Genomic DNA, 24,137 nt, shown 5'->3' on the forward strand with positions numbered 1-24,137 from the left:
GTTGTTGAGAGAATAATGTTTGAACGAGCAGAAATGACTTCCGCTCTATTTATCAGCTGTTCTGTGTCAGGGATATACCAATAGGTTAGTGATCAAAATAATTGTAACCGATGTTCAATAACCTGGCGTTCAGAGAGAGAAAAAGTCACTTGCTTTGATCGCTACCTATCATCAGGGTAAAAAAAAACCCTGACACTGATACAGTAACTCTAATTTTGGAATAAGTAAATACGAAGCGCCAACCTGACAAATTTTGTTTGTTTTGGCATATCACATGGGTGGCCGCTTGCCATTAAATACGAGTCAGTTTGATTATAATTATATTAAGTCTCAGGATAACGTAATTTTCCTTGAAACTATGCAATCTTGTTTTTCTCTGATCTCTAATCATGGGATTTATGTTATGAAAATATTTATTGTTAAATTGCCCAACACATATTGTGGCTCAGCCTCTAACACTAACACGCCGCTGCAGAAGCCCCAGAATTTATGATAATTAAGAGCAACCGTGTTCCTGTGTGGTCCCGCGTGATCAAGAAGCAATTAAATAATACCAAATTAATTACTGCCAGTGATTTTCCCTTTAAAGCAAATATCTATTACTTAAACACTGTAGGTCGTTTGTTATGTTGACAGTCTTGGAATAATTAATATAATAATTTTCCCTTCCTGGTTCTGCCCTAGATTAAAGTCGCATTCAATATTCAAATCTAGTTTCAAGAAGCTAATACGAATTTGTTGGTTTTAGGGCCCTGCCTCCGCCTGCACATCATTCAAATGCCCGTCCAGTCTTGGCAGCACATCCCGCACACCCTCTGCCGGCTCACATGCAACCAGCAGTGTTCCCGGCGCACCCTCAAGCGGTGGCCACGGCCGCCTTGGCGGCCGCTTCGTACGGCTACGCACCCTTGAGCCCTGCTAAGTCGCAATACCAGCACTTGTGGTATACTGCTGAGTAACAGACACGTTTTTAAGTTTCGGAAGACAAAGAGAGAAGATCGCAAACGATTGAAAGGATAGAAGAAATGGAAGAAACGAAGAAGTGATGGTAGTTGCAGTTACATTTAAGTTGATGGATTTTTTTTTGTTCTGTGCTGAGAAGGATTTCGTTATGATGAACACCCTAGGTAAACAGCAAGTTTTGCAAGAACTGGGACAAGATGATTTCCCCCTTGGTTTTGTTCACACGTGCACCAGTTTCTAGCATTTAATGTTTTATTCACCGAGAAGTTAAGTCATGCAGCGTGCGTGTACTCTTTAATTTGTCTTTCTTAATTTAACTCAAGCGTGAATCGAAATATGGGGCTGACGAAGATTGCTTGTAGGCACTCGCAGTATGAAGGATTAATCAATCGACTTGAATACTCGTAGTTGGTTTACCACCTGATCGGTATTTTCAGATATATACAACACATATTACTCGTAGTAATGCGAATCGCTGTCTTTCCATGAAGACCTAAAATTTCAGTGTTTCCATGTGATAATTATAACTTAATGAACTAGAGCTTTGTGTACCCAGTAGCTTCATTTGCTTATATCTCTCAACTTCTTTTTTGAACCATGATTTATGTGCATTTCACAGTGATTACAAAAGGACTGCTTGAGTTATGAATTAATTCTTAAAAAAGTTGTGTTGCACATCTACAACTACCCCTTATCTAATGTACATAGTTAATAATTAAGTTTTTGTCAGTCCTCAGTACTACATAATTGCGCTTTATCAAGAAATTTATTATGTTAGTTCCTCTATTTTAATCCTTCAAGACAGCGTCTCTGATTTTTCGTACACACTGGGGTAGTTTTCAAATAAAATAAGGCTGTTCTGGATAGTTTATAGTAGAATTGATGGTGAGCGCTATATCTTATCCATGGTCTTAATAGCTTCACGTAGATTGAGTTCCAACAACAGGTGTTAAATAATATTATTACATATTAATTCAAAATCGAATGCAAGGAGAAGCTCTTGCAGCAAAGAAATTCATGTAAATGTTTAATATGGGTGATGTATTGATGGGACCTCTCTATTTCTGTATTTGTATGATAGCCACTTGACACTGCTACTCGTGTCGCTAGTGTGTGTTTAGTGTTGCTCCCCTCTCACTAGTTAGGTCGAATCAACCTATTTTACGAATTATTTTACCGTCGTTCTATCGTTGAATTTGTTCAATATCCACTTGTACTAACGATTTAGTCATGATACTTTGTTTTATCGCTCGGGTAGTTATTTTCACATTACTTAAAGAAGTAATCTAGTTTTTAATTAATTAGGCTTGAATTATGCCTTACTGATTATTTGTTTAGCTTTAATGTGTGGCATCATTTTCTCCAATGACTTACCTTTTGATGTCATGTAATATATATATTTACCGGTAATGGACGAAATTGAACACTTTCCACTTTTACTAAGCTTGACCCTTCACCACTCAAACTCATCAAAAGAAACGCGCAATTTTGCAATGCGTTGTTTCCATTTAGGATTGATATTTCTCGCAACTGATCAAAGGCCTCTGTAAGGTAATTGAAACCCCATTTCCTTGCCAATTGAGCCGTGTCCGAAAGAAACCTATCTAAAAATAAATTGTTTTGCATTTGCAAGATAGTTGACACACAAAATGAACAGGCTCCACAGATATTTTCTATAACAAGCACCTCAATTTATATTAATACTAAACATAAATATCTGCCTTATTACGAGGGAATATCACTTTCAAACAACAACAACTATCATGTTTGTACTTTGTAATACACAAGATGCGTAGGAGTTTGTATGTTCAGATTGTGTCTAGATGTGATAAATAGCAACTACTACCGACAGAGTGTAATGATTAAGAAATCGCCCGAGTAGTCGGATCGAAATGCAAACAAAATAATGCTATTCTTTGCTGTCAATGTTTTTGGAAAGATGTTCTACTACTAAATAATATCTCTGCTCCTTGTGTGTAGAATTCGTTAGCTCATACTATTACAACTATGGTGTTCTTACGCTCGAATACTTAACTAAGAATCTTGATTCTAATGATTATAGCCCCACCAGCTGACACATACACGGTGTTTTGGTTGAATTCCTTCACACACATAACAAAGTACAATATATATTCTTCATAGCGTTTAAATCTAACTGCTGTCATTGTCGAATTTCTAGTTAGACTTGAGTTGATCAAGAGCGAAAATAATTATGTGTTTCACAGCATCTCAATATTTAACATCTCTGTAGTTTACTCTGTAATTCATGTCAAATAATACTAAAGAGCGCTTTATATCATACATCCACTTCACATGATATATATCATAACTACAAAATAGGCAGAATAGGTAATTATTACGTCAATGGTGATACACAATATAATATATAATGAAATAAATAATCCATACAAGAATCTACTTTAAAAAAAGGTTATTGTGTAATGACAATTTTACAACACTAGAAACATTAGGCCTTGGGTGTTTGCAAGAGAACGGTTCTGTAGTCAAATTAAAATCAACACGTGAAAATATTTTGATATCTGCCGCCTATAATAGAAGTACAGAATCTGCCTTAAAGTAACACACACACACACACCCATCTTGTTGCTTTGTATCAATTTGTGGTGGTCTAGCAACCTAGATTAAAATACTACGCTACATTATTAAATGGTACAGTGGGTTGTCCAGTCGACGAGCAAAAGTATTGCGATGATATCTAGCTTGTTATAATGTATACAAAATAGAGTTTCTGTCGAGTCATGATGTGTAATAATGCTTTTTCGTGTTAATTGGACATATTCAAAATATGGAAAATTACAAAACAGCCTTTTTAACGAATATGAACAAACGCAATTTGCCAAAGATGAGTTGACATTGCATAAGATAATTAAAGAGATGTTCCTGGAAATCAATTGATTGTGCGCGTGTACTAATTAATTCATTTTATGCTCAAAAGTGTGACTTTGTAAGTAATCATTTTTTCCGAATTGAGTCAATTAGTGACCGAGTAAAAACTTGGAAATCCAAACAAACTCGACGAAATCCACACAAAAATATTGGCAATGCAATCAACATCATGAAATTCTTGTTTAATTTCATACAGCTATTTCAACGCTTTCACAAGAACGCACTTTAAAGACACTCGAATAAATATTGTAACCACAAAACTAAAACTGCACTTAACGCATTTTAATGCTGCACTTTTTTAATTAAATTTTCCAATTATTATTAGTTTAATCAATGGTTGCGTAGATGGTAAAGGTTTTTTATTTACGCCTTATTATATTATCTTGTATTCACTTTTGATGGATTTTTGTTTGAAAACACATCAGCGTACTTTAAAAACTCACAAACCGAATTCGTTTGAAAATCAGGAACGGCTCTTAAGCTATGTTCTCTGAGCGGAGAATATTCCAAAATGATTAAGGGTGCAGTTCTAGTTGAATGCCCATGCATTTATTTTCGGCCCGGAGATGTGAGAACCACGAAATTTAATCGTTGAACAAGTGTGTGAAATGCTATGTGGGCCGACAGAGAGAAGTAAAATCGAAATTTTCGCAATTTTAGTGTTTACACCGCATGATAAACATAAATACACACACTCAGCTAAGTACAGTTTGTTGTTAATTCCGTGGTGTCAGAAGCTTGCAGCATTAAGCAAGAAATAATTTAGCCAAACATCGTTAACGCTAACTCAATTTAAAAAATAAATACCAATTTCAAGCACTGCTGCATTATGGTAAAAGTAGAGATAGAAATCGTTTATTATTCTGTATTGCATACAAAATGTGTGGTTTGGGATCCAGTTCTTGATATCGTAGAGTAATAAAAAGAGGTATCATTATCGAATAATTAACTATGCATTCAATTGAATAACAAGGATGCATTATAGTGTATTAGTAATAATGAAAACTTACAACCAACACGTAAACATACTTGTAGCGTCAGATGAAAGTTTCTTGTTGTGATATATATAAACTGGTTACAAAAAAGGAAAATTACACTCGACTATAAGGTTTCTCTTTTTGTGCTGTTTTGCTTACCACTTGATGTATTATTGATTAATCCCCGGTTTGAGGAAAAACATATATGATAATATCTGTAATATTACCAGCGAATAAGTTTTTAACAGGGACTATTTTATAAAATAGCTTGTACCCCTTTACGGCAAAAACAAACGCTCCCTCTCGCCCCCCTTTGAATATGTGTACCGAAGATAATGTTAAAAACGGCGATGGTGCACGACTCCGCTTCGGGAACGAATTAACTCACACAAATTATTGTGGATCACAAAAATATGTAAAAGTGTTTCCTGTCAATGTGGGATTTAAGATGTGTGATGACTTTTGATGATTTCACAGCCCCCCAAATGAAAAATCTGTTCAACATCGACTGCTTTAAAATGATCATTTGATATACCTAAAAAAGACTGATAACATGTAAAAATTTAAAAGAAATGAAAATGCATCTACACAAGCGTACATTTTTATGAGAAAATAAGTAATTCAGAAAGAGTGGAGATTCTTTGAGGAATTTTTAATTTTATTTTTAAAAAACAAAGACGAATCAAAATTGTACAACCACAGCAGTTGATTAAGAACAGAATCGCGTCTTTTTCATTGAACTGATTTCAACACGGCGAGTTTTCCTTGAATTTTGCAAATCTGGGTGCCTTCATGTGTAATTTTGTCGTTTGCATTTCTATTGTTATTATTTTGCTATATTGCCACCTGTCAAAATTCGTAAGTGTTGCATCGAGACAGAGCTGAAAAAAATTGTTTCAACTGATCATGCGTCTTTTCTTACTCGTGAATTTGTGGTAAAACTTGCTGTCAGTGACTTTGACATGCTTGCACAATTGTCCCTTAATTATTAATAACATAGGCGAATTTGTACATAATAGATTTATATATTGATGATGGAAAAATGTGCTGTACATGGAGTGTTTTGTGCCAATTTAGTTTTTTACTAATAGAGCTGGACAACAAAACAACACTGATTGAGATTTATTATTGCCCGCGACGTGAAAAAGTAATTATATTCGACGTGCTGTCATAATTATCACACCTTTGTAATTGTTATTATTGTATCTGACAATCTACTTAAAAAGAAAAAGAGAATCGTCTTGTCTTTACAAACACACACACACTCACTCACATGCGTGTTTTCTCAATCGCACTACTTTTCATGGCATGCCACTTTGTAAAAATTTTACCACATCGCTGCAAACATTGGAACTTTTCTCAAAATTATTTGCAGTAACGCGGCGATTCTTTGCTGGAAAGATACAAAGACAGTGTAATACCAATTTAATAATCAAAATCCATCTTCTCACCAATTTGAGATAAAAGGTTTGAAACAACTCAGCCTGTAGTCAGATACATAATACACACTTTAAATGGTTAACGGGCAAAATGAAATTAAACTGTAAAATTTGGCACTAATAAAAATACGCATAAGCAAAAATTAGTAAAGATTATTATTAATCGAAACCTCCAACATGATAAATATCATATATGTTGTGTACTGCAGCAAAAGAAAAATATTTTACTGAATACACAGTAAAATTAATGCATCAACCAGAAGCAAGAAAAAACGGAAAATTGATCAGTTCAATCCGTCGGCACTGCGAAACGGCACGCAGACCACTTATTTTGTCATGGAGTAAAGAATTAGTTGCGCAATCGCAACAACCATATCGAAGAAAAAATAAATGCACAGACTGCAGCAAGAAGGCTGATTCAAATAACTGCTCACCTACGTAACAATCGAAATCAAAACAATGAGAATTTTTTACAAAGACGAGCAGCAATTTTTAAAATATTCTACCGGTCTTATGAACCCGCTTTGAAGAATTTACCACATACACAAAAAAAAACAATAAGAAAATTTGTCGCAAATTCAAGAAGGGTCGTGGGGAAAATTAATTGGGGGCTATTTAATTACAAGGGTAGTATAGATCAGCCCCTTTAAGTCCGAAGATGCTCGACATTTATTAAAATGAAATATTGTTCGCTTGTCCAGAACAGGCTGAGCATCGGAAAATTTGCTCTATTTTGGCACTGAAGATATAGCGGAAAGGCAATAAATTGCAAGAACGAAAATTCAAATTTAATTTTTGTCTTTGATGGATGACAACACAGATGAGCACTCTCATAATATTAATTATTTTTGCGATTTCTGCTGAAATGCTGACACTCGACGATCAACAAAATTTTGGACGCTGAGTCATGAATTCAGCAAATTTAATGTGCTTTTTGATACTAAAATCACTAAGTCCTCTCATAAAACAAGATAAAAATTGATAAAATAGTGTGCAATTAAGAGCGAGAAGGAAATTCCAATCCGCACTTTCGCGCCAATCGGTATTATAGTCTGACGCATATTTTTCAACAAAAATGTGATGCAAACTTATGGAGTTTATGGTATGAAAATACGTAATTTCAATTTTTTGAGGTTAATCTAATGATTTCTGTTGCGAAAATCAGCAACACAGCCAATAGTTAATTATGTTGTTTGACTTAAGTAGTACTTCTAGCCTCGCATCACAGCGTCTGCCACCGGAGTGTCCTCGCTACTGCGGAAATGGCGCTTGCGTCGGCGGGCTGCCTCGTGGCTTGTATGAGAGGCTATAACGGCAGCACGAACGAGAAGCTTGGTCTCATCGACCGAGACTTCGGTGGACAGGGAGTGGTAGTTGGCAGCACCAATACACAGCTAGGCCATAGCATCGTCGGGGCTGGTGATTCGCCGTCCATTGGTGAACAATTTGCCGACCAATCATTGGGAAAAGTGTTGTCGAAATATCCAATGTAAGTTCACAAATTATCTAGGACTCCTTCGGTGTGCGATTTCAATAGCAGCCGGCAACATTTGACTCGGGCGACGCGTCGTCGCCGAATCGCGCCCGATTCGGCGATGACAGGCTCATTCGTGTCCCGCTACGTAGTTGTCGAGTTTGGCTGCCATGTTTGCCGCTGGCGATGCCGACCGCCTACAAATAAAAGGGCACGAGACTCGCACGCCTCCAGTGCTAATTAATCGCGCGCCTTGCTTGTTTTGGCGGCCAATCGCGTCCCCCTGTCAACGGATTGCACGCTAGTCGCCAGGCGTTTCGGAATTTGGCCAGCAATGTTGCTGCTGGCGATTAGGGGAGGGGGTTTCGAAAGCAATATTTTTTATTAATTCCCGACCCAATCCAACTCAACCTAAATCACATGCTTAAAAAACATCATACCAGCAGCTGTGCCCGTGAAAACAAATTAATAATGCTCCACGTCTTGATGATTGTTTTGATTTTAATCTTTGAAGAATAAACTTAAAAAATCGATAATATTGACCAATAATATGGAGGGCAGTGGATTAATGTTTGTTTCCGTGACTTTTTCCACTTGATTTTGCTTTTTTAAAACAATAAAAAATCGACGAGTCATGTTGTCCAATTCATGTTATTTAATACTCACGCATAGGTAGATTTCAAATTCATTCAGTTTTGCGCATTCGAGGTGTTGATGAAAGAATAAAAAATTAAATGAAAAAGTCCTTGGCGCCTGAGAAAATAAATAAAAACACGTGCTTTCAAGCTGGATACTTAGAAAGGGGAGTGTAGTATAATGTTACCTTCTGCTGCCTGGATGATGTTATGAAAGAATGCGCAGGGTTGCATTTTTTCTTTTAACGCGCATTCCGATCCAGGACCTGGGACCAAAACATGTTCTGCTTCGGAACTTAACTCATGGAGAGAAAATATCAAAATACAAAAATTTCAAGCATAATCAATGCTGTATTTATTTCGCTGTTTGGAAAAATAAAAAATACACCCCCTTTGGCTCAAAGTTGCAACCCTGTCGCGGATCGCCCCAGCTGAACGCAATGCCGATAGTGATGTTTTCAGCTCAAGCCTAACTCAATGTATATTCCAAATTTTTGAAGGGAAGTCGTTAAGATGGAGCAGCAGCAGCTGACCACGACGGATGGGCAGCAGGTGACCGTGATGCAGGCAGTGCAGGGCGGGCAGCCCGTGCAGGTCCTGCAGGTCGGCCAGGGTCAGGTCCTTCAGGGAAGCGGCGGCCAGCAGATCATGCTGCAGACCCTCCCGCAAGGCACCCAAACCATTCAGATGGCTCCGGGCAACATCCAGGTGCTGCCTATGTCTGCTATCCAGGGCTCGACCGGCACTCAGCAAATCGTCCTGCAGCAGCAACCCCACCTGATTCAGACCTCTGACGGACAGACCTTCATCTATCAACCTATGGTGGAAAATCAGGGCGGAGTTGTCCAACAGACACAGCCAACAGGTGCGTTTTAGATCGAATTTATTTTTAACCTTAATTCCTGCTTATTTATCTTAAGAGGAATTTAAGGGGTTGACTAATTTTCGATACCAAAAAATAGATTAGTAATATTGATACTGCCTATTTTAAGTTAAAAATACTAAGTATGCCTGAAGTTAATATTTTGATGATTGTTAAATGATTAAGCAAGCAAATCCACCTTGCGAAAGCCTTGAGTATTCGATGCCACCAATAGATGGTGCCAGCGGCTACTTTAGTTTTAAGGCACTTCCGCTGCGATGTCACACTTAATTATTCCAATGTGCATTCTTCATTTAAAATGATTTCCTTTGATGTGCTTAAACCAAAAATTAGTCCTGCCAATCACCATGTAGAAACTTCGGGAAAGATTTTTTATTTTGAAAAATTGCTTTTCACGTTTCTATCAGCTGATTCGATTTTTGTTTCAAACTGATTATAAGAAATTATTTTTGGTGAAGAATGCTCAGTGACAGGATTGAGTCTAAAATCGCAGCTGAAGTGTGTTAGTGGTGAATTTCGTGCTTCTTATCATTGATTAATTTTTCCATTAAATTTTTTGGGATGTCTGAACAGAATCTGCCCAAAATTGGTGATTCCAAATTTGTCTGAACTTGAAAGAAATTTCGACCTCGATTTTCAAAGTACTCATGCTATACAAGTTGAATGAATAAAATAATTAATAAACAATATATTATTCTAGTTATCAATCTAAATGGAAACATCCTACAAATCGCAAACCCGAGTCAAAGCGCCAGCTCGAGTCAGCAAACGCAGGCACAAGCGACCACAAGCACTGCTTCCGCCACAATTCCTCAAAGTCTCAGCAACGGCAATTATGTCATGGTTAGTATCTCGTTTTCCATCTTAAAACTCCCCTTGCTAATGTTCCTGTGCACCCCCAGCAAGTGGTCCCAAACAGCTCGTCGAACTCAACTAACGTAGCCAGTTTCCAAAGAATGCCGATTGCTACAAATGAGATCCTTGAGGAAGAGCCACTCTACGTGAACGCCAAGCAGTACAGGCGGATTCTGAAAAGACGGCAAGCTCGAGCTAAACTCGAGGCAGAGGGAAGAATACCGAAAGAGAGGCCGGTGAGCATTCTGAACTGTGTTTTAAACCATAAAATTCACTAATCTAAAGGCATGGCTCCTTTCACTAGTATTTATTTTTTATTATAAATTTCAAGTTACATTATATTATTATGCACAATATCTAACAGTGCTGCCCTTTTCACAGAAATATCTCCATGAATCAAGACATAGACACGCCATGAACAGAATAAGAGGGGAAGGCGGACGGTTTCACTCAGGCTCTTCCAAAAAGAGGTAAGAATTTTCATCCATCATCAATGTGGTTATATTTTTTTGCATTTGAAGTTTTAATCAAACTCTCGAGTAAATTTTAACATTGCATGAAATCATCAATTACCTTCACACCGTGCACAGAACAGGCTGAAATTAAAATTAGGCACTTCTAACAGTTATGTTAGTTTAGGTAAAATCATCTCTTCGTTTGCCAGTAGTGAAGTTTAACCCAAGGTTTTTGTACCTCTGTTTCCGATTTGTAACTCACAAAAATTCGATAAAAAATGGATTGAATAACATTTTTTTTATGAAGTCATAAAATATTCAAGGGTGGCCTTCATTACGCTGCAAATAAAATACAAACTATAAGATTGTAAGACTAATTACGTGAATGCTCTACTTTAATCAATGTCAAATTTTTTTCAGACGAAACGCAGAGGCGAAAGCTGCAGCCGCCGCCGCTGCTGCTGCTGTGAACGCGGCCCAGCTGGGCCAACAGGGAGACCCAAATGCCGCAACCCTGACCAACAACACTTTGGTTATTGAGGTGCAGCCGGGCGGCAACTTTGACTTGCAGGGCATGTGAGATACGGGCCAGCAGGAGCTGATTGTTCCTACCACTGCAGACAATTTGAAAAACTTCGTAATGGTGTTGCAAAGCGGTGGACTCGTAGCAGGATCGCTCGTTTGATTGAGCAATCCGTGCGCCAGAGTGGACAGTGTGCTTGGTTGGTCGAATATCTGCTTGAGTGACCTGAAAATTATGATACATTTTGTGTAATAACTGTATTTTTCCCATGGGATGAACGATTTTCTTAAGTAAATGCAATTTTACGGAGATCAGAGTGTGTTATGATTCCAAATTTAAATTATTGAAATTCTTTTACGCGTAAAATGTTTGAAGATGCTCGCCAGAGATGTGATTTACTTCACTAATAATGTTGTACCTACCTTGGTTCTTCAGTTACGAGTGTCAAGAAAATGTTTATTTTTTCAAATAAGGACGTATTAGAGTAGGAACCTTAAGTTCTTTTGCCAGGAGTTTAAAACTTCTTTGTATCCAGTTCGCAATCTACTCCTGATTTGAAGCGTATCTTGCCATTTTCTGGTAAGGTGGATGGTCGAGTATTATTTTTTTTAGTTTAAAACTCGTTGGTAGCAAAATTGGTCATAAATTGTACATATGCGCAAGAGCGCAAACTGATCTCTACCCGCAGCACAAATTCCACATGCATTCAAAATTGATTATTTTAATACTTCACTTTAAAATTATATCATAATAACGCTGTGAATGCACGGCATCTCCACCAAATCTAATGTACAACTTTCAATCTAACAAATTAGATAGCATCTAATTGTGCCCTGACCCTAAGCAAAGCAAAAGGAAAGAATGAAATTGTAGCACCTGGAGGGACAGGGAAAAGAAGACTTGAGGTGAATGATGATGAATTTAAGTGAAACGGACTAATAGTGCTCATTATTGTTTTGCTCATTTCGCTGTTTGAACAAGAAATTGAACCATTCTTACTAAATGCACTAGGATTGCATGACAATAAAGGTTAATCACAGAAAACACTTTTGAATAAAATCGTTTAATTCGCTACACAATCTGCTCATTATTTAAAAAGCGTAAATGCACCAGTTTTTATTTTAATTCTTACAAGAATGATTCGATTCTATTTTCAAATATTTTTACATTTTAATCAGCATGAGAAAAAGAAAAAACTTCATCAGGTTTCACATATCATTTTGAATATTTTGCTCTACAAGTTGACGTACAGAACGGAGCCCATGCCCATACACAGGACTGACCTTTAAGAGGAAATTTCTATTAGCTTTTTGAAAATGACTCTTTGATCGATTTGTCCCATTACAAATTTTTTATAATAATTCTAAATATTGTTTTTTACATCAATTTTAATTTTATGAACGTTCTGCTCAACACTTTCCTTGGGCTATGACCTCACTCGGTCCCAATAACACTGGCGAGTGGGTTACATTGTGAACTAAGGGGAATGTTTAACCTCACGCCATGCTAAACGAATCAATTGAGATCGCCACTTGTCATTAACCTCAATAAATATAATATATTATAGAATATTTAGAGATTTCATGTCAGGCTTTTTTAGAAATATATTTGTATAAGGATACCTCAGGGAGAGTTTTCCAAGCTAATTATCAGAATCAAAACAAATCACACAGAGCCGCAAAGATATAATAGAGGATGCAACATCCTCGATGCTGAAACATTTTGTAAATAAAATGAGCTATAAAACACGTAATTAACGCCTAGTGAGTAGCGCTAGTTTTCTGACTGAGTAAAATTAAAAGATAAATTCGATGGTGCGTTACTACAGATAAAGAGATTTGGCCAGTGCTGGTGCGCCTGCGGTGCTAACATAAATTTCCCCTCGCGTGTATGCAGCCAGCGTGTCAGTGCGCCCCATGCGCTCGCACAGTTGAGTCGAACACGCTGTTCCCAATCCGTGTCATTATTTTCACATGTGCGTCCGTTGGCGATTCGTGGCACAACCTAGAAACGTTGGCTTCCAGTGCTGCACATTTAAATTGGTTAAACTCAATTGTGCCTGGTGAGCGTGTTCAAGAAAATGACATTCATAACTCGCAAGTCAGGAGTTCACTTGAAGAGACCAGCAAATTCGCTTCTTGGTGGATAGCAGCTCCACTTGCAAAAATGGTTGGCTGCCGAGCTGGGAACTCCTGCCTTTTGGTGCTCTGCCTGTTAACCTCACACAGATCGTTTGTGGTTGCAATACCTGAGAGGAGAGGTAATATTGTTACATACAGTATTTCGAGACAAATCTCAGCAAAATTGAATTTGGAATAATTTTATATGTTTTCTGATTCCTAATAGTTTTACAAAAGGGGCTGAATGAAAGCACAACCAAAATGCTCGCAGGCCTAAATTTCATAATGTGAAGTTATATTATTTTAAGTATAGGTGCACCTTGATTGCAATATTTCTTCCATTTTATTGCAATCTCAAAATAAATAAAAAATATTTAGACAATTTTTAATAAAACAGCCGTTTCATTGTTTACTAACTGCATATATATACACACACACAATATTAAGATATTTTTAAAACGGAGTTAAGAAATGGCTAACAAAATGCTAGCAGAAAACTGCAAAAACGATTTTAATAACTAAAAAGTAATCTCACGTCGAATTAATTTAAACTTACTATTGTACTGTTTTATTTTTTATACTCTCATTGCAAAATTTAGTTTCAAAATAAGATATCTTTAATGCGGTTTGCAGGGCTATTTGCCCCAAACATTGCCATATCCAGGCAAATGCAAAAATGGACATAATTGTTAAAGAGCGAGGTGAGGTTTAAGGATGAACTTTCGTTCATCTCAAATTTTCACTCCATATGCACCTGCTTGCTATATGCGCTAGATTTTCGGGTCAATACAAAAACAACTAGCCCGTGAAATTGAATCAGTTCATCGCAATTAGAGCACAGATTGTTCACACTCCTTGTTGCCAAGGCATTAGCATAATAAACAAATAAGTGAAAACAGGTGCAGAGGAACTAACGCAGTGGAACAGATAATATTGCGGCAGGTGTCGGACCATTTGCCATTGCGACCAATTGTGGACTGGAGCTCACAACTGGTCGCACAGTCAGGTTGCGGGCTAATCGACGGCTCCCCCTGGAAAACGAGAATAAATAAATACGGCGGCTCTCTCGTTAGAGCGGTATCGCGCGTGACTGCGTGCGATGTGTGCACTTTTGCATCCGCACCCACGATTTTTCCCCAAATAATTGCGTCATTTTGGCCGAGGTATGCTAATGCTCGAGTCGCGGTTGATAAGCGCATAGCGGTGTGAGCGCGCGAGCGCGTTCCAATTCATTTTTCCGCTATTTTTGGTGGGACACTTACGGATTGAGGAACCTTTGTTTGCGTGCAGCTTTGCCGTTTTGTGAAATCGATCCGTCGAAAGTGCTTTTAGAACTTGCGTTCGTGCCTCTTGTGTGACTCACACTCTCTTTGTTTCACATGCTAATTAGTTTTGAGTCTTTTAATTGCTGAATTATTAACAAAAATGAAAATACTTAAATCTGACTAGAACGATAAAATAAATCACGTTTAAAAACAGTGCTAATTACGAATGAAGTACTCACTCACGCTGTAAAAATTGCATGATTCCATTTCAGTGATTAACTGTGAGAAAATATCACGTGCCTCGACTTTTAACCATACAGAGGGAATTTCAGCACGTGTTTTTCCTTTCACTTTTTGCGAAATGAACCTTTCCATGTTTTCCCAACTGCAAAAGTTGGAATGTTGAGCAGACTATACAGCCATCAAGTGCAACTCCATTCCTTTTTTGTTGTATTTTTAGTCGCCATATCAACAAAAATCGATGGCTCGAGGCATTCAATAGCTACTTTGTCTACTAACTGTCTCTTGAATGCGACGTGAGCACCGCATGCTCGTTTTACGCAAGTCACTGTCTGGCCAGTCTGGACTGGTTTTAATAATAATTATTATGATAATTATTAAAAGCTTATAGGTTATTACGGAAATTAACATTTTGATATTAAATTTTACCCTTGATTAGTGCCACTAATTGTTCCCAGCTGGTTTAAAAAATAGTTTATATACCAGACTAAATAACACTCTATCACTTATCCAACAGATCAAATTTATATTAAATATATTTTTCGATTAGCATTATTTTCAGGTTTTGTGCCTCCGACATTTTATGACTTTTTTTGATAAAATAAATGTTTATTCCTGAATATTGAGTTATCTTTATTCTCCGTCACAAGTTTTTGTTCTGTATAATGATATATTATTACGACCACTCTTTATTGACGCTTGTCCTCTTTTTTTGTTCATCAGATGAGCTTCTGCGAAGAGAGTACCCGCTTGAAGAGTTCCTATGGACGGGGTCGGGCGATGGCCCCGACCACGACGAAGGTCAAATATCGTGGGTCACCACCACTGTGTTCAAAACCACCACCAGGTTGGTTGCCACCCCGGTGTCGGCTTCGTTTACCATAGTCACTGCCACCAACTGTCCTGGAGAAACGGCACCTTGTGTCACCCCCTGTGAGTCTATTTTTATTAATCAATTTTGTGCTTTTCCTGAAATTTTTGTCATCTATTCGTTTTTGCCTTTACTTGTTTGGGAGAGAAAAAAATCCATATGATTTAGAATAATGTTCTTTATTTGTCAATAATACTATCTGCTCTTACAGATTTATATCAACAAATAATAAAATGGAATGAAATTAGTAACCATCAAAATAAGTTTTGATTCAAGAAAATCATATGATATTGATTTCCTGTCAAATTTATAATTTAAAAAATTGTAAATGGAGTTTACGTTATGCACCAATCGCGCTCGGTAAATTAGTTGCTTCAACATGCTTGCATTTTCCATCATAGTCAATGTGGTAGTCTTCTTTGCAATTGGAGTTCAGTCGTCGGAACTGTGCACCTGCCATTTCGGGGGCGAATGACCTGCTGCTTGACTGGATTTCGACCGGATTGTCAACTTTGTCTCCTTCCAACTGTTCAAATCCTTAAAAAGTCAGAATTAATACAAGTAGGAAAAATTGACGTCCTGACTGTGAAGTGTACCTTTTGTCAATGCGAATATGACGATAAGGATAAGAGTTGTGATTTTGATCCACATGCTGGTAACTCTGATCGTACCTTGTAGTTAGCTGCGAACAAACTAGCGAGCACGCACCGGTCACACTATCTCGTTCGCTGCGAAAAATCCAGCAAACCTGTTTTGCTCTGCAAGATTCACTCCATCTTATTCAATTTTATGGCCTACGTATAATTCGCAGCCTCGCACTCTCAACTTTAAATTTTGAATTAGCATGGCTTGACTGGTTAGCATCAAAGAAACGGGATTTTTGAATACCAGATTTAATAAAAGCCAATGAGCAAGAAGTGATTCAATTATATTATGGCGATCCATGATTTTATTCGGTCTAATTCTCCCATTCATTTTCAAGATTCCATCTGAAAATTATTTTTAAATGAGTCAAGGTGAGTTCAAAATTTGAATTTTGAAGTTTGAAATTCCAATGCCTTTGTTAGGCTTTGTCAAGCAAATTATTTTGTTCCGGCATTTTTTTTCTTTAGGTAAATGCTATCCAATTTTCCATCCATAATAATTTTTTGTTCCATAGATCTCGAATATTCATAGTATAATGTGTTGGAATAATACGATACAGTCAATTTGTTCCAAATAATTATGAGCAGCTGCGCGATTGTCTCGAATAATTGATTCAATCATGTTCAATTCACTATGCTTTTATTATTATTTTATTAAAAACTCAATTTTTAATTTTTATTATCTCCAGAGCTGTGAAACAAAACTGAATGATTTATGTGATTATGTGAATATATTAAAATTAAATAAAACAGTATTGTACTTAGAGTGTATTTCAAGACCAAATTTTTGTATTGTCTGGAACTTTTCTTGCCGAAACTGGTATTGTTCCGGTATTGTTTCTGAAAGGAATATTTAAAATTTTCTTGTCTTGTATTGTTTTTCAAACCTTCTTGTTTTGGTATTGCTTTTCTGACAAAAAAATCTTGTTTCGGTATTGTTTTTTTTTTTTTTTTGAAAAAATTATTGTTTTTGGGATTTTTTCTGGAAGACATCTTTTTTAAGTTTTATATTATCAAATCTTACTTTAGCATTTTAATAAAATTGTCATTTTGCTTGATTAAATATACTTTAAAATTGATACTAGAGAGGGGACCAGGGACAGGGATTACAGGATTCCCGTCCCTGAGGGACGCGGGTTGAATTTTTTATTTCAAGACAGCTCAGGGATGGGACGGGACATGGTACAATCTTCAGCGGGACGAAGGACAGTTTTATCGGCAGCAATGGCAAAGTGCAGCATTATAAGCCTAAAGATTCTTACTTTGTCAACTCGAGGAGGAAAGAAAGCAATCGGGATTCGCCAAATTTGCAATACGCAAAAATGCAACAGCAACACTGGTTTTTTACGGAAAAATTAACAGCTGGAAAACACCTAGTTTTGTTTTTGTCCGCATTTTTCCGAATTTTACCCCGATTTTTCTGACTATTTTGGAATATTGCGATGAGAGATAAAATTTTCGGTCTCTTGGTATAACCAGTGCAGGGCTCGCCAAAATACGCATTTTTTCGGAAAAAACCAACTGCATTGCAAAAACTTTTTTGCGGATGTTTCTGCAATTTTTATTGAAAATAAAAAATTTACACGACCAAAAATAGGGATTTTTAAAAATTAGAAGAATTTTTCTATGAAAATTTTTCTACCACCATAAAGAATTCAGGAAATGACAATATTCTTGTATTGCCTTTTCCAGTATTGTTTGGTATTGTTCTGGTATTGAATTTTGGAAAAAATCCGGCAAAACAAGAACAATACCGGAAATCCGGTATTATTTTTCGGTCTTGTTCTTGAAATACACTATGATACCTAATATTTAATATGCAACCGGCTATACACGCGTGCAGCGGTGATTGCCTGCACAATCTATGAGCAGGCGCTATTCCATACCAGAGCTTTCTTTCAAGCATTCATATACGTGAAAGCAGGTATTAAATCTATATTTTATTGCATTGATTGCAGCTTGGCAAGTGGAGTCTTCCGCTCTGCTGGAGCCTTCCTTCACGGAGTCTCACTTTGAAACGAGCATGGTGCCTCCCTCGATTTGGGCTACTCCAGCTATTTCAATCGTAGCCACAGCAACTGCCACTTTGTTACCAACGGATCGACCTCCTGTCTGGCCTGCAGATTTTGGTAAGCATCGATTTCAGACACCTGCTGCCTGAGGTTCCGTGACGCCGCGCACTGCTCTCTTCTTGTTTCAAATGCGGCAAATTTCGAGTAATTGACTATATGTTCACGCCACTCAAATACATTTACTAAGTTATAAGAGAGGTTAAACCATTTCACTCTACCAAAAATTGCTTTGAAAATCACGACACGATTCCAAAAGGGAAAAAATCCGTATTCTAGGTACTCCAGACAAGAAATTTTGGATCGTGACCGTGGTGGAGGAGGACGAAGTTGTGTCTCCACAAAAGACACCGTTTGAATCGGGCCTGTCTCGATTATACGCGACGGCGTTCAAGAGGCAGCAGGAAAAGCACCTGGGCATTTTGAACGCCACTTCAGCCCAAAGACTTGAACTACAACGAAAACGGCGTTCGCCCGAGGTTCTGGTGCGGCTTTTAAACGTCACCAAGGAGAACCCAAAGCGAATCCAACTAGTGTACCTTGTGCAAGTGAAAGGCCAGCCTGTCCTCGCGAGGGCGGCCGTCCACGATATGAAGCTGGTCAGCGACGCCGAGGTGGCCAGGGAGCTCGGCATGAACGTGCTCACGAAAGCTGAACGTATGAATTTTTTATAATCATCAGACGGATCGCATTTCAAAGAAAAAATTACCTGTTAACTGAATTCCAAAAAAAACTTGGTTAAAAATTATGTTCTAAACTGTTTTTTTAATTTTTTATGCAATAAAATGTTAGTCCGTTATGTTTTGGTTGATGGCCTATTTACATAGAAATTTTAGTTGCTTCTGATTTCTGAAAATTAGTTGTATGCTTTAGTATCGAATGGAAATGTTATAGTAAGTTCCACATTATTTAGTGTCATTTTGCCACATCATAGTCAAAGTTTGCAGAGCACAGAAATTCAGTAGTAAACCCCACTAAATTAACATTTATTGCTAGGCTTTTGCGGAAAAAAATTGTAATGAATTTTGGGAAATCACTTAACTAGCAAACCTTCTTCATTAATTATTTATTATATATTTTCAAGTTAATTCCCCATTTGCAAAAAAGGAGTTCATAGAGGGCACCATCGAATACTTTAATTTTAAGGCACTCTTCCACTGGGATTTAGGACTGAGCATTTAGCCATTAAAGTCTTTTCTTTTGATGTGTGGATAAAAAAATTCGGTTCAGCCAATTGCTCTAAAAACGTGGAAAAATATTTTTTGAAAAATAAAATCTTTGCTTAGGTTACTTCAGTGATTGACTAGACCGATTTTTGTTTTCATCTCGTCAAAAGAAATAGTATTGAGTCTTAAATCACATCGGAAGTGCATTGCAGTAAAAAATAGCCAATGGTGGCTTTGAACATTAAGGGGCTTTCGCAGCTCTGGAATTTATTGCTCTAAATTTATTGAAATTTTTCAATTCATGGTGCTGCTGATTGAGTTTGAGCGAAAATCTGTTTACAATTTTCTTATGTGCTTGGAATGAAACAAATGTATAATTGGCAATTTTTTCATAAATATAGCATATCTTAAGGAGAGGGAGGAAGCGATCTCTCAGGAAAATCCGGCCGTGACAGCAAGCCCGTGGGTGTTGGCCGCCGTGTCTATCAGCATGGTTAGTCTCGTCGGTCTCGTGGCCGTCCTCCTATACCTGGCGGCCTCTAAGCAGAAGCGGACGAATCGCCTGGTCGACGGAGCCACTAACATGTCTTTCGAGCCGGAGGTGCAGAGCTGTGGCTCCGGGGCCAAAATGTCTGAGAACTGGAGCGTTGAGGCGCTCGAGGGCGGCCACCGTCAGGAAGACAGGAATAATCAGTCTGACTCGAGCGTGGCAGCCGCGGTGGCTCGAGGGGTGAGGAAGAATAAGGCGCCAAGCCCATCCAGCTCCTATTTGTCCATGCCGTCGGTGCGGAAATTCCCGAGAGGGGAAATCAGTCCTCAGCCAATGCCACAGGTAATAATGAGCGAAAATAGACAAATAGTGTGATACATATGATTGGGAAATTTTAATCGTTATGTGAACAGTAAAATTACGAATGGTGCGTGTAATTTATTTCCTCAAGGTAAACAGTGCAGTTTTACAATGAGAATTTTTTTTACTGGCTGAGTTGCATTTTTTACTAAAATTTGGTTTTAAAAATGTATCGTAACTAAATTTCAGGTTGAAATAAAAGACATAAAAAAATCTCATATTCCAAAATAAAATCTTGCTGTCACATACGCCTTGCAGATTGATGGAAACTGTGCTGCCGAACAGTTTTTCAGTACGGTGGCATACTATTTTACCCTAATATGATTTTTGCCTGGGTCGATGCGGGTAAGCGGTTCATGTGTAAATTTGCCTTTTCTGTCACTATGTTTCGGTAAATCATTTGTTTTGGGGAATTGTAAATAAAAAAATGTTTTTTTAAGTAAAAACATTTTATTGTGCCTTATCAGTTATTGCAGCAAGATGATCCCAGGAAAGATCACCTTAGCATGAAGAATCTGGACGTTTACCCCGACGAGTCAGCTTTTGCGCCGCCTGGCGCCTCGCCAATGTCGGTGGTTCGTCACGGCAGCTTCGACGGAGACCCAGGCGTCATCGGGCCCTGCGTCTATCAGATGGCCCGAGGTGCGGCTTCGTCACGGCGGCGTTTCCAAGAACTCGTGGACGACACCTTCAGCCTCTTTGGCGAGCAGCGTGTCTACCCTGACGAAGATAGATCGCGGTCCCCGACGCCTCCTCCTCGGCCGCCATCGCCAAAGGTGGACAGCAGAGTTCACTCAGCTGCGTATTTGTAAGTTAACCTTTTCGAGTTATTTTATCTCCACGCTTTACCATTTTAACAGAAAAAATCTGCAACTACTAACAAAATCTCAAACGTCTAAATTATTTATAAACTTTAGAAGGACCGGAATTAAATTTTTCGCATCAGACATGCAGACTCTCATGGAATTAGAAGGAAAAAGACCAATGAAAAGTTTCTATTTAGCACCATAAGTGTAAGCTATAGCGGAGGCTACGGGGTCTCATAGGGACTTACATGTTAATTATTTTCAAATCAGCAATTTTTTCCAATCATTGTGAAATTTAGAATGCAGACTCTCCTTAACAAGAAAAATAGATCAAGATGTAATTTTTAATATTTTTTCCTTATTTATTACTAGTAGATACGAAATTTTATATTGGCTCATTTAAAAGCTGGTGACTCGCCAACGGTTTGAAATATTTAAAAAGTCTTGTGTAATATTTTGAAAAAGTTTATGAATATTTCTACATCTTATAAAAGTTTGAAAATTTAAGTTTCATGTTATTGGAATTACAGTATTTCATTTAATATTATGTTTATGCTATATTGAAAAATTAGATAAGAAAAACATAGCAAATATTTGTCATCTTTAAGAATTTGTCAATGTTTTAGAACAATTGTTGATTTAAATCGTTTTATTGGCTCAAAGTGACATCAGTGTAAAAATCGAGTTATTTACCAAAATTTACCCACCATATATATGCAATAGATTTTTCTAGTCAAGGAGATGTTATAAACCAAATATCATCGTGATTGAGTTTAAAGTTATTTTCAAATTATAGTTTAAGTTTCGCCAAAATATTTTGTCCGAAAGCAATATGTTTCATGTTTATATTACAAACAGTGCATACGTTTGATACAGTAAGATAATTATGTTAGAGGCTGTTGGACCATGGGGTTTGCTTTTTAGTTAAAATATTTTTCTACAGTGTTTCCAAAAAATAATTTTTAACAATTCAAAATCTCCCTTCCTCGAATGATGAATAACGTAATTTGGTTAGCCAAAGACACGGGAAATCAACCCTTAGTCGAGCGCCATCTAAGCTAGCAAAAAATCTCGCCACGCACCTGCTGCGGTCGGCTTGCATTAGTCACGCAAGTGACTCTTACAATAAAAATAAATAATTAAAGAGAGCTCCCGGCAAAAATGATTGGCCATCGACCAAGCAGCTCCAAAGTAACCTCATGGTTTACCTTTGTGTCACCCAGGCGCGTCTCCACCCCAGCCGACTCGCCGCCGGCGCCGCGGCCCCGCACCACAGAGCCGCGTAGACCGTCCCTGATGCAGCAGCCCCGGCGGAGACCGCTGCTACCGGCCTCGCGGGCCAGCTCGGCGGGGCCCAGGGGCGCCTGGGAGACCCCCTCGGAGCCCGTGTCTAGTGGCGTCCGGCCCCTCAGCGCGGGCCCTTTCCACCGGCCGCTGAAGGAGGCCGCGGGACGGCCGCCGCTGCACCCGCCCACCGTGCGCGCCGACTACATCCTGGCCGACTCGCAGCTCGGCCGCGACGACCCGGCTGTGCCCCTGATCAGCGCCATCAAGAGCGAGCTGAAGAAGTTCCACTCATGCTCGTCCTGCTCCATCCCAGGCTCCATCTCGCCGGTGCCACAAGCCAGGCAGGACGACGGCGGTGACACCAGGTCGCCGGCACAGCTGTCTTTGGACGATAAGGATGACGTGCGAGAGGAGATGCTGGGAACTTTGTAATTTATTTGGTGAAGCAAAATCATTCCATGATTCGCCAATTAGGAAAATTCAGAGCAGCCCACAAATTGAGCCCTGTTCGTATAAAATTTCTGGTACTTCCTCTTCGATTGAAGATTCAATATTGCTTGCGCAATTTTGGCGTGGAAAGTTTTCAAAAAAATGTTTGTACCCAGGGCTAGAATATTGCGACGCGCAGATTTTGCGCCGGCTGGGGATTGAAACGCAGGCAAATGAAAATGTAGTTGAAAAGCGTGGTTTCAAAAAAATTGGTATAATTTGCATTCCACAAGCCGATCGTATCAGTAAAATACACTTTGCGACACTCGCACGAAAAAAGAACTATATAGAAAATTTCATTTTCCACAGATTATAATGTGTATTGAAAAGGAAATACGGTTCAACCCAATTGTGGTAGAAAACCAAAGATAACTTTTGATTAAGAACACAATTAGAAAAAATATTTTTACCGCGATTGGCTGAGACAAATTGATCTCCAGCACATCAAATAATTATTTGTTTCACCACGTTATACGCTGAGAATGCACTGAAGCAGGGTTGTGTATGAAATCACAGTGGAAGTACCACTAGAATTTGTAAATAATCATCTTTTGGCTGCTCCAAACACTAAGGACTTTAATAATAAGGGAATGTGAAAATAAAAAAAATTTGATTACGTAGGATATTACCGCTTCTTCAGCTCTTTTCTTAGTTGTTTAATTTTAAATTCGCACTTCTTGGAATTTAATATTTAATTAAATTAATTGGTATTTAAGGAAAATTATTTTGTTGCTTTCAGTTTCTATATAACATAATCCATTCATCACTAAATGAAAGCGCTCTATGAATATTTCATCATTCTAGAGCAAGAACAAACTTGAAAAACCATATTTTGCAGGAACTTAATTAGCTATAACATGGTATTAGTTTGAATTAAACATTGCTAGGTTTAAGATAATCCAATTTGTATGTACATTTTAGTAAAACTAGTTACACAGTTTTAGCTCAGCAAGTGTAATTTGTCTGGCACATTTTTTAATATGTATTAACACCCATGAGTTACAATTGAAATATGTGCTCTTAATATGAACGGATATATATTACCTATTTAATGGATTTGATTGCCAAATTTTCTTCAAGCTGACACTGGAATCAAAATTTTTGTAAACGTTTACGCCTGTAAAGCAAAACCCTTATAACTCAGGTTATTAAACTGTGTCAAATTTGCCAGACAACTTGTGTTAATAATAAAAACGTGATTCGTAAAGAATTTATTGTT

At 37.9% G+C, this 24,137-nt stretch overlaps 3 protein-coding genes and 1 long non-coding RNA gene across 8 annotated transcripts in view; 3 read left to right on the forward strand and 1 right to left on the reverse strand.

Moving 5' to 3' along the window:
* Positions 1 to 6,437, forward strand: part of Hipk (Homeodomain interacting protein kinase) — a 28,446-nt gene extending 22,009 nt beyond the window's left edge. For all 5 annotated transcript variants that reach the window (XM_065487465.1, XM_065487468.1, XM_065487469.1 and 2 more), the window contains one exon: positions 749 to 6,437. In XM_065487465.1, the coding sequence (XP_065343537.1) occupies positions 749 to 959 (211 nt within the window). In that variant the 3' untranslated portion in view covers positions 960 to 6,437. The remainder of the gene's footprint in view (positions 1 to 748) is intronic.
* A 1,096-nt stretch (positions 6,438 to 7,533) lies between these two features.
* Positions 7,534 to 12,170, forward strand: Nf-YA (nuclear factor Y-box A). The gene is made up of 6 exons (XM_065487424.1): positions 7,534 to 7,775; positions 8,896 to 9,260; positions 9,979 to 10,121; positions 10,181 to 10,369; positions 10,515 to 10,603; positions 11,009 to 12,170. Exons 1-6 carry the CDS (start codon positions 7,549 to 7,551, stop codon positions 11,166 to 11,168), a joined length of 1,173 nt encoding a protein of 390 aa, XP_065343496.1. The 5' UTR covers positions 7,534 to 7,548; the 3' UTR covers positions 11,169 to 12,170.
* Positions 12,171 to 12,854: 684 nt separating this feature from the next.
* On the forward strand, positions 12,855 to 24,106 carry LOC135941734 (uncharacterized). The gene is made up of 7 exons (XM_065487422.1): positions 12,855 to 13,371; positions 15,460 to 15,669; positions 18,210 to 18,380; positions 18,600 to 18,977; positions 19,888 to 20,318; positions 20,804 to 21,144; positions 22,366 to 24,106. Exons 1-7 carry the CDS (start codon positions 13,002 to 13,004, stop codon positions 22,859 to 22,861), a joined length of 2,397 nt encoding a protein of 798 aa, XP_065343494.1. The 5' UTR covers positions 12,855 to 13,001; the 3' UTR covers positions 22,862 to 24,106.
* On the reverse strand, positions 15,771 to 16,426 carry LOC135941737 (uncharacterized). The gene is made up of 2 exons (XR_010575005.1): positions 16,204 to 16,426; positions 15,771 to 16,144 (listed from the first exon to the last, which is right to left on the reverse strand). It is a non-coding gene; the product is annotated as an uncharacterized LOC135941737 (long non-coding RNA).
* Positions 24,107 to 24,137: the final 31 nt, after the last annotated feature.

Source organism: Cloeon dipterum, chromosome 4, assembly GCF_949628265.1.
Source record: "Cloeon dipterum chromosome 4, ieCloDipt1.1, whole genome shotgun sequence".
In the NCBI taxonomy this organism is placed as follows: domain Eukaryota; kingdom Metazoa; phylum Arthropoda; class Insecta; order Ephemeroptera; family Baetidae; genus Cloeon; species Cloeon dipterum.